The sequence below is a fragment of the Myiozetetes cayanensis genome, unplaced genomic scaffold (assembly GCF_022539395.1).
Source record: "Myiozetetes cayanensis isolate MyiCay16 unplaced genomic scaffold, myiCay2020 scf13, whole genome shotgun sequence".
Lineage (NCBI taxonomy): Eukaryota > Metazoa > Chordata > Aves > Passeriformes > Tyrannidae > Myiozetetes > Myiozetetes cayanensis.
In genome coordinates, this window is record NW_026086937.1 from 16,874,518 (window position 1) to 16,888,388 (window position 13,871).

Below are 13,871 nucleotides of genomic sequence, written 5' to 3' on the forward strand. Positions count from 1 at the left end.
TCACATTTCTGGTTCGGGAATTGCGATCGGCAGCACTGTCCTTGCTTTGGCATCGGTGCCTGAGCTCTGATGGTGGGGAGATGGACAGGGACAACCAAGGATGGCAACACTGAACACAGATCAAACCTCTCTGCTTGGGAGAAAAACAACTTTACACAGGAAGTAGAGGCACCCTGGGAGCCACACGGGCTGTGTAGAAATGGGTCACGATGCCTCCTTGGCCGTGTGGCTCTGGGGGCCTCACTTGGACACTCCCTTCTTGGCAGAACCTGCAGGATAAGGTTTTGTAACCATGAGGAGCATCTGCAGCCTGAAGCCTCTCACATCACGGGCACCAGGCAATGAATTCCGGTGTCCCCATAGTGGTGGTACCACCAAAACTCCCGACAGCCCCTTTTGTGTGCAGAAAGCAGTGGGGCAATGCTTGGATCTGCCATCTCCATCTCCCCATCCACCCTGGCCCTGGGGGTGCTGGAGAATGGGTGGGTCAAGTAAAGTTTTTTGTCAGTCCATTAAAAACCTTGTGATTCCGGTCCCTCTGATGCTGAGGCTCCCAGATCCACCGACAATGGTTTCTGCCATCCCCAACATATCGATCAAAACTTCATTTTTGCAAATGAACATTTATGAATTCCCTGGTGCATCAGCACTCCTCATTTCTTGGTAATTCAAGCTACAGATAATAGTTTGATGAAACAAGCCAGTCCTGAAAGCAGAAAATATTGAAATCTAGAAGATTTAATTTAATATTTTTATTACATATTTTGGAACCTTCATCATTCCCCCCCCCCCAAGGAATTTAATTACCTAAGGAAAATTGTACTACTGATTACAAGATTGCAGGTTCATTTTCATTGCTGAGAACTCTTTTTTTTTTTTTTACAGCTCACATTACACTTGCATGACTTGTTTTATAACATCTTGAAATTTTTTATGCCATGTTGCAGAAAGGTACTTATATAGAGAGAGATGAAAGAGGCAAAATACTTGTTTTGCAGTCTTTTTGAAGGGGAAAATATTGGTTTCTTAGTTTGAGTAGGCCTGCCTGTGGTTTCTTTGAGCTATTGGATAATGAGTTCACAGTGTGCTCCCAGGATCTGCCTTGCATTTGTCCTTCAGGCTGGGTGCAACGTGAGAAACTGAGAGAAGTGTCTTTAAAACATAGGGAATGCTTTCTATAGGGGAATAAAAATAAATTACTCAGAAATCTTGCATGAAATTATACTGGCAAGTATACTGTGGTAAATATTTGACAGATAGGACAACATTTTAGTCAGAATCTCAGTTTTTCCAATAAATCATTGCACCTGGGCCCTGTAAATCATAATTCATGTCAGCCAGCCCTGCATACTGAGTTAAGGTCAGGAGAGACTTCCAGACGTGTTATGATGATTATCTAACAATTCAGTTAATAGAGCCATAGAATTGGATGAGATTTTTGTCAATTCCCATGTCATAGCAACAGAGACCTTTGACGGAAACAACATTATGAATATTGGATAAGATCCTGCAGTGCTGCTCCTCCATGTTATTATTCAAGGATGAAGGTTATAAATACATGACTTGTACTGTTCATTTTCCAGTGGATAAAAACAAAGGAAAAAACCCCCATAAACAAGTTCCAATACACAACTAGATATAATATAGCTTTTTCTTTATATATATATATATATCTGTATATATATCAAGTAAAAAAATCTAAAATAGTTGGAAGTAAAAAATGAAAAAATAGCTGATTGTGTTATTTTTTCTTTACAATGATATGGTAGCAAATACAAGACAAATGAGTAATAAACCTTTACATAAGGAGTTCTGGTCCCACCTCCATCAATAGGGCTCAGAATAGAATAGAAAATGGAACAAGGTGGGTTTTGTTTTTTGGCTACAGCTTCTGCAAGTGACAAAGATTATGTTGATAAGACAGAAGGAAATCATAGCACTAAACAAAACACAACGAAACTCCAAAGTGTTTTCCAAAAGACCTTAAACACCATAGGGCACAATTTACTTCTGAACTGTGGGAGCAAACACAAAGCATCACCAAGTCCTACTGAGGCTGAAAATACTGTACACTTATCCTGGCCTCAATATACATCCTTTTTGTGCCATCTTACTACAAAAATACCCCAAAGCCCTTTATCAGTGCTTTCCTCCCTCCCCTGCAGCCATTAATAAAAAAGCCAAAGCCATAAATCCTTTGAATGGACCAAGCCAGATGCGAGACCTCAATGATGCTCAAGTGGTTGGCTGCCCTTTGTCCAGTGGTGAATTTTCCCCACAGTTCTTTACACTGAAACTGTCAATTGACTAAGCTTGGCGAATGGTCACACTGAGCCCTATTTTGGCTGTAGAAAAGAAAGAAGTACTAGTCCCAGCATCAAACAAGATCATATAGACGGTCAACACAAAACAGTAACTTCTTCAGTTGTCTGCATAATAATAACATCATGTTTGCATATAGAACAGCTTTTGCATTATTGCTCTACTTATAAGAATATCGTAAGGAACTTATAACAGACTTGCACATTACAAACTTAAGGTTCTTTGGTGAAGAATGAGAAAACAGTATTTTCACTGTAGTTAAATTTCAGAGAAGTTTTCATTCCTATCTGTTGATCCTTTGGATTCTCTCACAGAGGAGGGAAAGGTACTGAGTCAGCTTCACCATCGCGACGATGGCGACCCCGCCGATCATCATGCAGGTGGGCCAGAACAGGGAGTGGAACAGCACATTGGAGCTGTACAGTTTGGTTAATATCACGTTCTTTTGAACGCCCTCGGGGTCGTAGAAGCAGGAGAAGCGTTGGTACTTCCTGAAGTTTTCCATCACGACATTCACCAGGGACATGGATTCCTCATAGTTCTTCCCGCACTTGGGGATGTAGGAACACTGGGAAGAAATCAGAGGGAGAGAAACACATTTCTAAATTAGTCACAATGTCTGTTTTCAGGTGGCAAGTGGGAAAATCTCAAGATGATTATGCTTTTCATGAGAAGAGTGGAATACTATTACGCTAATAATAAATTTATCACAGCAAAACTCAATATTTTGCGCATCTATAGAATTTCCCATTGGAGAACCTCCAAGTGCTGTTCAAACATTAATGCTTTAATCTGCATAGTGCCTTGTGAGATAGGTGAATATATTATTATTGCTAATTTACACATGCAAAAATAGAACTGATGAAGTACCTCTTCATCTTAAGTGGCACACATATGCTCGCAGTTAGATGGGTAATTGACTCTCTGTAAATACAAATCTGGTAGTTTAGATCTCACTTGGCTCAGATAAAAGTGATCATAGTGGGCACAGGAGTTCACTCACACAGGAGAGGGATGATGAGAGACCTTTATACAGATTTTCCCATGAGACTAATGCCTCTACTAGAGACAAACAGACAGTCCAGGAGAAAATGCAGTTTTCCTGCTGACAGCCCAGAGGACTTTCATTCAGCCCTTTGCTGAAGATCAGCCTGGGTACCAGGATGGTTCCTTGTGTTGTTTTTGCTCTTGACTCCAGCATAAGTCCAACAGTTCCTTCTCTCGAAGATGCTCCTTGAATTTCAGTCTCAGTCACAAAGGAAAAAATAAATTAGGTGTGGCTCTACTTAGCACATTTGCAGCCTAGAGTTCCAGAGAACACTAAAGGCTAGTTAATTAAAAAGGCTACCCTATGGAGTCCCTGCACTGAAGATATTCCATGGGACATGTATGACAGCAGCCCTGGGCTGTGCTGCCCATTCCCTGCAAAGAGCCCATGTGGGCTGGTGAGGTGGTGGGCAGACACACAGAGGTTGAGGCCACACCTGGACCATTTTTTAACTAGAGCAGAAACCCCTGAACTTGCTGTTGGTGCTGCTGTTCTGGAAGAAGACTGATGGGAACAGCCCAGGGCCCCTCACTCCTATTCTCATTCATGCACTTATGCCCCTCCAAACTTCATGGGTTTCTATACCCTCACAAGATTTTGATTAACTGCTTCATGAAGGGTGGAAATCTGCTATTTGTCTTTTTGTTTAACGTGCATGGAGGGGGGAGAAAGTCACTGCTCCCTCATAGTTATGGGGTGACCCACCATGCTGGGTGGGACTGCCAAACCTGCTTGTCCTGGTGAGCACATAAAGCAGCTCCAGATAATTTAATGAAGAAGTGAGTTTTGCAAAGGAAAAAATGTGTTTTGATTACAATAATGTGACCCATGGCTTTGATTATTATTGTCATAATGTACATACTTTATAAAATGTCCCTTTGCTCTTTTTCATGACTCTGCTGTGACTTTTTTGCAACATACTGCGACAAGTCTCTAGTCCTAATTATGATCAAAGGATTAACCTCATAACAGGATTTGATTGATTCATTGGCAAGTTATTAGCATAGAATATGATTTGAAGCACAGCAGAAAGATTGTCTGGCGTTAGCAGACTGGAGCATTAATGGCAGAGCATGGCTGCACTGCCATTATGAATATTTCATAGAGCTCTAGAAATTAGCGATGGAAAATATCAGAGCAGCAATATCTCATCCATCTTCCTGCTGGTGCATGTCTGCTCCCTCCAGGATATTCTCGTGTACTCTGACCAGTTTTGCCTCAGATGTCCAAAGCCACAAGCCCTCTTCCAGTGCCCATGACTCTTCAACACACCATAATCTTCTAAGTAGGGGAAATTTCTCAGTGAAGCATAACTCATTTTCTTTTAATAGATTATGTGCTATCCCTGTCATAACAGCAGTATTTCATCTTGAAATGGGGTTTTGTTGTTTTGGTTTTTTTTCCTTGTTACTTTGTTGCTATACATTTTTGTTTCTGGAAGTCCCAGGAGGGAGGTGATTAAATGAGGACTCGGCCACTTTTGCCAAAATACAATTTTGAGAGCACCAGGGCCCTGCCATGATGGTGTTCTGCTGTGTTTCACGGGTGACTGATAAACAAATAGGACAACACAATAATGGGATGTGTTGATGTTTTCTTTGTTTTGATCTTCAGTATTTTTCTCCAGTGCCTGGCAAGGAATTTTATACCCACAATTGTTATGCTGCACCTGTGAATGTAGACTACCGAATCTATGCTGATTTATTACACTTCTGCATTGTCAAACACTTGGAAATCTGCAAGTAAACAATGTCTGGGGCTCTACCTCAAGTGAGGGTTCTGTGATACAAAGTGACAAAAGTGGTTCTTGTGTTACCTGCAGTCTGAGCACAAGAAGGACCTATCAGACAAACAGAACTTACTAAGTTTACAGCACTACTTTCTTAATATAAAGGATTGGATAGGTATCCTGTCTGAACTACCTCTGGACACATCCAGTCCAATGCCCTGCTCAGTGCAGATTTGCTCAGGGACTTGTCCCGTCAGATTATGAATATCTCCAAGGACGAAGATCACACAACTTCTCCAGGCGAGCTGGAGGCAGTTTTCTTTAAATCAATGATGCTACACTGAAAAAGCTGTTGAGAGAAAGGCTCCCAGTTGAGGCTGGGCAGTGAAATACATGACACTTGTCATACATCTGTGTTTGGGGCTGGTGTCCTTGCTGAGCCTGGAAACTTAGACAGGATGTGCTATGGCAATCTTTGTGAGACAATAGTCAGGATGCCAATTTACATCTATTTTGGCAAGTGAAACAGGTTTGGAGCAAGGGTTGAAGGAGCTTCATTTCTGCATTGGCCTGATATTGATTACTCCAATCAGAATTCTCCAGTTCCAGCCTAGGAATGAGTCTACTGGAATCCACAGCCGAGCATCTCTGCTCCCCCTCCCTGCACCAGGCAAACTCCTCCCTGGGTTATAAATACCTGAACCTTCAGTGAGAAACCCTGAGAACCCCCATCATTTCTGAGTCTCAGGCAGTTACAGCTGATTCCGGAGATGAAATCCTGCTTGTTATCTCCCTTATGGAGCACAGATATAAATCAGCAGCAGCTCCGGTGACACGAAAAGAATCAAAATGCTATAATATGAGATCAAAATGAGGCCTCTCTAATTGCTTTAACTACCACAGCCCCTCCTCAGGGGGGACAGCCTGGCTCTGTGGTCCGGGCACGAGGAGACACTGGCCCATTTACCAGAGGCTCTGGAAGCTGGAAGCTGAGGAAGGAAAGTGTAGCCATGGAAGCATTTAAACCATTTTGTCTGTGGTATTGACAAGGGGCTGGGTTTGTCCTAAAAGCTAAAGTGTGCACAGCAAGAGCAATGAAAAGCCATGAAAAATCTCGTGTGCTTTTCTTGGAAAGACTTGAGCAGCTTGACAGGAATCCACAGACTTCCCACTGATTCCCACCAGAGACTGGCAGCAGCATGCTGTAGATCTCAGTATAAATTGCACCTACCCCTTCTGAGCTGACAGCCAGGTTAGACAGCAAGTCTCCTGGATAAATCATTATTTAAAGTCAAAGTGGGTTTTGCTCCATCCCCGTTGGCTGGCGGGGAGAGGAGAGAGGCAGGCTCCAGCTCCTGCTGTGTGTGTGTGTGGTGGTGCTCAGTGAGGAGGCAGAGAGGTTGGTGAGGGGGTGCTGACCTTTTGAAGGTCACTGTTGTTGGCTTCAGAGGGTAAGAACTGTGCTCTGCAACATCTCCAGCGATGTCAGAGCTCAGTGAGCCAGGGATAGCTTTTTTATTTTGTTTATTTAGCAAGGAGAAAGACAGGCAACACAGATCTGAGCAGGTGGATGGAAAGACACAGCTAGTGCCCAACTGGAGCATCACTATCCAGTGCTGCTCAGGACTGCTCATCCCACAGCATGGGGATGCTCTCTGGCCAGGGAAGAGGGAGCTCCTGTCCAGGATGCTGAGACGGGTTCTGCTGATCTGAGCCAGGCACAAGAAGCCAGGTATTTTATTTTTGCAAACTTCCACTCAAAACTGCATTTGGATTCAGGTCACATAGCCAGCAGCATGTCAGGAAAACCTGGGAATCCTCCTGAGAGCAGAGCTTAACCTGTAAAACAACCTTGGTCTGGAGAAGTATTAACTGTGCCTACATTAAATTAAGAGAAGATGGCATCTGGGAGAATTTCAAAGTCCATTTCAGCAAGCAAAAATCATCAATAGCAGAGTGTGGAGATTTATGCCAAATCTCTTTATTTATTTGAATCAGCAGAGCACAGAGATTTATCTGATCTGTCCTAATCAACCTGAAGTGTGAGTGTCATGATTTTGCTTGTGCCCCAGCAGAAAGTGGGGTCTGTCTTCGCCTCAGGCTTCATGGGCAGTGAGTGCCTCTTTCTGTACTGATGCCTGAGAACAGGGGAAGAAAGGGACACTCTCCTCCATTTCACACTTCACACCCAGAGGACTCCATCTCTCAGCCACAGGAGTTAATTATCCAGCAGAATAAGCAGCCTAGTGCAACCATGCCATGCTTTGACTAATTTTAATATCACTTCATCTTAATATGCAGAAGTAATTTGGTCTACTGAACGACTGCCATAAATAGAAACACAATAGGTTACGTTGTCAGCAGGCTGAACTGGGGCTCTGCTATTCTGGGCTGTGATTTGCCCATAGTTTGGGGTTCAGTGACCTTGGATAACTGAGCAGTTAATGCAAATCTGGCACCTGTAAGTCTAACGATTTCACTGTGTCCCAGCTCACTGCACCTTGCAGTCCTGGGGACCCAGGCGCTGTAGATACGAAGAAAGGAAGGCGGGGAGCGGGACATTTCTTGGTCTAATTGTGCCTTGCTTTGTGGAAGGAGCAAGGAGCCACCTGTGAAGGCTGCCTCTCTCCTGGGTGTGATGCACAGCCCTGTGTCAGCCACGCAGCTGTGGCTGCGGCTGGCGGGGAGGTGCCTTCTGTGCATCTGCTGCCTCGTTACAGCCTCCAGACTGGAGCTGTCTCCATCCCACCTGCATGGAGTTAAGCTGGAGTTCGTACTTGCTGAAGCAAAGAGGTGAATTCTTCTCCAGATTGGTTCAAAATAATTTTTTTTCGGTTCAATGTCTGGAGCCAGGGAAGTTGTGCTGTAAAATGGGCTGACTACTCAGCTTGTTCACACCCCAAAGCCAGGCCTTTTATTTCTGTGTGGCTGCTTTTATCTCAACAGTCCCCACTCAGCAAACTTTTAGGATCTTTGCACCATCAGCAGTGGCACAGCTGACCTTGGTGGAGATGTTCAGGGTGCCGAGTTTGTCACCAGAGATGGAGGTGGGGACACGTGTGCTGTTGGACACAGGGCTCTCATCTCTCCCTGCCACCTTGGCTGGCCCTGCAGTAATGATGCCATTTCCATTCTCACCACTGTGGGTGCTCCATGCACATTGCTGGGGGTGTTCACTGACCTGCAGAGCCATCCCTGGGTGGGAAGTGACTTGTCCACAGCTCCACAAGAATATCAGTGTGACAAGTGCTTGGTGCTACCCTGCACCTGCAAAGCACTTGCAAAGGATGAAGGAGGCTCCAGCCTTCCAGGACCACACCCTGTGTGGCATGAGCTGTGCTCCCCACGTGGGATGGAGGTGGAAAACTGCCCCCTCCAGGCATGTAAGCTCAGTCTGTGCACCAATTTCTGCTTTCTCTGCTCTGTATTTCCCAGTGAAGCAGAAGCTGGAAGCCTTACATTGCTTTAAAGTGAGGAACGTGTATAACAAGGTGAGCAGCCCTCCAGAAACCCATTTAGGGAAGAAATTTTATTCTGTGCTCCTACCTCAGAATTAATTTTCATTGTTTCCTCGGTGTGGTAGAGCAGAAGCTTCTGGCCAGAAGAGGTGAGATTAACGTACACCTGGAGGCAGGGGTACTGAGAGATCTTCCAGCAGTCTGGGCCGCAGTTAAATGAGCAGTTGAAGGTTTCTGTGATGGATGCATTGAGAAGCGAGCACTGAGTCTCTTCTGTCCAGACACTAAGTAGGAAAAAAAGAGACATTAGAGCATGGCAAGAATGGGCAATAAGCACTAAACACATCTCAGGCTTCTCATTGGGGATGTACTGGGGGCATCTTGTAGGAGGGGGTACTTGTGACAGGGCTCTGAGCAAAGCCTGGGCTTTCTCACTTCACACATCACAGACAGTGTTTTATTCTGTAGTACCCAAAGTTCAGGTCTTGGGCACAAAATTACCCTGTTTACTTATGTCTATGCATAAATGAAAAGAGAACTGCAACTTTGATTCTGGAGAAGGTGTATTTGAAAGGGTATGAGCAGAGAGATAGAAGAAAACTGAGCAGCTTACCCTGGGGGCAGCACAGAGCACACAGAGCACAGAGGGCTGCATGACAAGACACCCTGGACTAAGACTTGAGAGTTAACCACCAAGTCCAGGTTAATTTAAAGTGACCTGGACAATTTTACCAGGGTATGCATGAAGACACAGTAACTCACAACGGGTACCCCATGCAGCTCGACCTATGGAAAAGCTTTTTCTAGTGGCAGCTTGCTCTGTTTTCTGTAAGCTAAGCCAATGGTTGTAATCATTCTGGGGATTTCAGCTTATCTCCAAACCACCAAAGGCTAAAACTGCAACACTGGAGCCTGGGTGTGCACCAGCAATGTTCACTTGGGTATCTGGTATGTATTTAAAAATATACTGCTGCATTTTGCTTGGGGAAAGGGCACATTGAGGGCTCTGTACAAAGCCCACTGGGGGAAGGTTTCATCCAAGGATCCCCTTTAACCCTATTCATCCCCTCAGCTCACCCCTAGTGTGGCTGTCCTGCCCTACCATGGAAGGGCTGAGGGTCTGCTTGCCCCTCACCAAACCTACAAAAAGCTTTACACAGTTAGAGATATCAAAAATTTCTGACTAATTCTGTCTATTTCTTTGGCAGTAATTCTGTTTGTGTATTTCATTTTGCATTTATATTAAATTATGCTGTGATTTCTGGGGGCAAATCAAGTGGAAGGATTTTTTTCCCCCTCCTGGGCAGTCCCCTGAGGACATCTGTCTGTGTGAAGAGAAGTGACAGCAAAGACTCCTGGGTTGTCTTCTCCTCACTTTCACCTTTCTGGCTGCTGTTTTATTCATGCAAGGGGGTAATAAAGTAACACCTACCTACCACAGACTTGTGAAGATGGAATATTTGATAATCTGTAGGTGCTTTGATATCTTCTGGCAATTTTTTCACATAGCTTGTAATATAAATCATCTCTTTCCACATGAGTTATTTTGACCTTAGCAGCCTCTGCAATTGACCCTGATATTGCTGAAAGGTCTGGGAGAGCAATTTGGAATAGCAAATGCTCTTGGATACTTAACAGGTCTTGATCTCAGTTTTCAAAATCTAAATTTTGTCTGGACTTGAATATGGACAAATAACTTTATTGCATAAATAAGATGCTGCAAATTAGTACAGCTCATCCTCATCACTACTTATTTCTTGTCATTGAAGGATCAAGAAGGAATATTCACTTGCAGGTGCACCAGTATAATTGAGGATGTTCATACCAATTAATTGTAAACACATACTGTATAGAAGCCTGTGGTGGATAAGCCAAAATGTGCCAGATATTGGCCACTGCCCCAGGGTAGTCTGGGGCATGACTGACTAATATTTTGATCCCTAGTTACACATTTTTCATTCTCCTAACTCCACCAATCAGGGCATAAAAAACATCACTGGCAGCCTTATTACAGTCTAGGCTGGGTTTTAAATAGGACTGGTGCTTGAAAACTGATTTCAGATGCTGCTAATGAATCACAGGCCAAACCCTCTGCTCGGTGGCAGAGGAGGAAGCCAGAGAAAGCCTCAGAAAATTTAAGTGCAGGGCAGTAATGATGAAAGATGATCTTTTTGCTTTCAGCAAATTACTACATTTCGTGAGAATTTCACTTGTTAAGATGAAAGTAATGACCGACATGTAAAACTACATGCTACAAAGAGCTTGATTTCCTTCCCAAATTAATTCTACATCCTTCATTTGAAAGTGTGTTGTTTCTCGAGGCTGTGAAATATTTTTGCTTTTTTTTGCCCTGAGTTTGGGCTTTGCAGCAACAACCCCTGAGAAGCTTACGGGGTTCAGCATTCTGCCGACCAGCTGATATGGATATTATACTGGTGTTAAGCTGTACCAAGTCTAAAGCCTGTGGATCAAGATTTTGTCAAACAGGGATCTAATTCTTTCCTCACTTTATGCTGGTATTACTCGAATTGCTTTCACTGTGGTTGTGCCTAATTTATTCTGGGGTAAGGTAAGGAAGAACAACCAGGTCTGCCTATGTTGACCAAAGGAAAAATTATAAAACTTTAATAAAAAGCGTCAAAAGAATAAACCACATGAAGTCAGCTGGAGCAGGGAGTGTGAGATCAGGGTCCATCAGGAAATTACCTTTGCATGTAGGAGCGCAGCAGGGTGATCCCCAGGAGGAAGTACATCATGATAGAGCACACCATCATGGCCAGCCCGAGGAGTATGGCCCGGTCTTCTCCAGCTTTTAGGGCTGTGACTGTTTTCCTTTTGTCCAGTAGGTCGTGATCCCTGATTTTTTGGTAAATATTTCTGAGGTTGAAAATAATACATTCTTATGTGAAGTTCATATTTAATCAATGAAGCCTCTACAGGGTGGGCAGTTCCACCTCCATACCCATCTCGTGGGAGAGAAAGGCTTAAGGATCCTCAGGTGTCCTTTTTCAATGGATTCACTCTGACCTGGTGGAAACTTATGCACCTCCAAAATAAATTACAGCCATTTCTGAAAAGGTAAAAACCTCTTACAGCGAATACAAAGATTAGACACTTGTGCCAGCTCAGTAAATCCTCCTTTGGTACAGCCTCTTTGGCTCAGTTGGATATACCATAGGTGCATTTGACCTGTCAATGCCTTCTTAGGCCACTGGAAGGTGTTCAGGTGTATGAAGTGTCTTTTCTTCAGCTGAATACAGCAACAGGGTCTTATGTTACCATATGTAGAAAATAACCTGAAGGAAAGTCGTCACTAACATTATCTGAAAGAACCATGTTCTCTTCTGATTCCCTACAGGCTACTGGTTTGGGCAATTTTCCACCCTGAGTGTGACTCAAAGCTCATGAAACACTATGGGGATTTTGCAATTGATTTCTGTGGGTTTTTTTGATTGTGAGCTTATTTATTGTATTCATAATATTATTTCTGGAAACCCACTTACTCATTACAGCGAAAATCCTCACAGAAAAGTATCCACCAGAGCTATTTGTTCTGGAATTAAAGGAAAAAAAAAAAAAGAAGATACAACAAACCATTCCCCCTTCAGCAGAGAGTCCTTTGCATTTTCTAACCACAAGTCCTTCTTTCATCTCCACGCCTTTGATGATTCAATGGGTCATGAGGACACAATGGTGAAGAAGGAAATATTTGAGTACATTTCAAACACACTCAAACTTTGTGGGTTTAAAATGTACTTACAGACCTGAGGCTGGTCAAAATCTCCTGTGTTTTCTGTTATGGTTCTTTTGAATCATCCAGGCAGCACCCGAAGCATGTGAACCGCACACCTCTGAGCCCTGGCACCACCATAACATGGACACAGTAGTACACGTGGAAGAAGTTCCTCTTCTACTGTCTGCAAAATGGCAGGTGAGCAACATCAACATCACTTTGGGCTCTGGCAAACCCACCACTCATTTAAGCTGAAACCACCAAGTTTCACTCAGCCGTGGAAAAAGACACTGAGTCAGATCAGCCAGATAACTTACGTTGACTATTAAGGACAGAGAAATAGAGTTAAGACAGATATAAAATCATACATAAACACAGCAGAAACAACAACAAGAAATATGTTTAATCATAGACTCCCTGAGACTGGAATTGAACTTGTATTTAGATGATGAGTCACAGTCAGGAAAAGCACATATGGTATGGGGTTTTATAGCAAAAATCTTGCTGCGATGGCACTGCAGTCAATAGTCTCCCGTACCCAAGACCCCTTGAAGTTTCTCCATCCAACTGTAATCTACATCTTTAGATGTCCATGCTTTCTCTTCAAAACCATCCTTTATAGCTTGTCAGTGTTTTCCTAGTTGGAAATGAAATGGTAATTCAACCTGTCAAAATTTTCTCTGGTGTTCAGGGGGAAAAAAATATATATATTGTGAGCTGGCAGATGCAATTGCCTTCAAAGAAGTAATGTAGAGTAATAATCTAATGTTACTTTTCTATTATTATTTATCAAACTGTATTTAACTCTGAGAGCTGCTATTAGGATTTGCATTGCTCCCAAGTGGAAGCAGGCAGGAAGGCAGAGATTGTCATGCAGTTCCAGCACATTAACCCATCACACAGCATAACTTATGTCGGCGCTTAGACATAAAACAGACACAGTGCAATCGCTCACCGGTGCTATCAGAGCAGCTAGGACATAAAAGGGATACAAATGGACAATTTAAAAACAAATAGCTAATTGAGGATGCTTACAAATACTTCCCATGCAGCCTCGAGCCAAGAAACACGCCATCAGAGGTAAGAAAAGGATGGGCTGAAGGGTATGTGGTAGAAATGAGCTATCTGGCAAAGGGGACTGGCAAAGGGGACAGTGTGTGGTGACCACCTGCCAGGTGTATCCTTCATGCTCACCTGCCACAGTAAATAAAGCAGAAGAAAGCTCTGCCTCCAAGGTCAGGCTCAGAGCCCTGGTTAAGTCACTTTTTTGCAAATATTTGTTCTTCAAAGCGCCAGGCAACAGCAAAGTGGTAGCCTGGTGCACCTCTCTGAGGAGCTTTTTCTCCTGAATCCCTGCCAGGCATCAGCCTGGTGACCACCCACTGAGGTGTGTGGTGGCGTGGCACGTGTCAGCGTGTGACACACCAGTTCCACAGCCCAGGAGACATGCTGAGTAACCCTCCCTCCTCCTCCTCACACACATGCCTGCATGGGGAGATGCCAGTTTTCTCTCTATGTATGGTACTGGGAACATCTGCTATTACCAAACTTCAAGTTTTTACCCATTAGAGCTCTGGTTTG

At 43.7% G+C, this 13,871-nt stretch overlaps 1 protein-coding gene across 5 annotated transcripts in view; it reads right to left on the bottom strand.

Annotated features, from left to right (window-relative positions):
- Positions 1-731: 731 nt before the first annotated feature.
- Positions 732-13,871, bottom strand: part of KCNMB2 (potassium calcium-activated channel subfamily M regulatory beta subunit 2) — a 98,857-nt gene continuing 85,717 nt past the window's right edge. For 3 of the 5 annotated variants that reach the window (XM_050308247.1, XM_050308245.1, XM_050308243.1), the window contains 3 exons: positions 11,264-11,434; positions 8,646-8,841; positions 734-2,890 (listed from right to left, as the gene is read on the bottom strand). In XM_050308247.1, the coding sequence (XP_050164204.1) occupies positions 2,606-2,890; positions 8,646-8,841; positions 11,264-11,434 (652 nt within the window). In that variant the 3' untranslated portion in view covers positions 734-2,605. Of the gene's footprint in view, positions 2,891-8,645; positions 8,842-11,263; positions 11,435-13,871 lie in introns of all 5 variants that reach the window. The other 2 variants (XM_050308246.1, XM_050308244.1) reach the window with 2 other exon arrangements.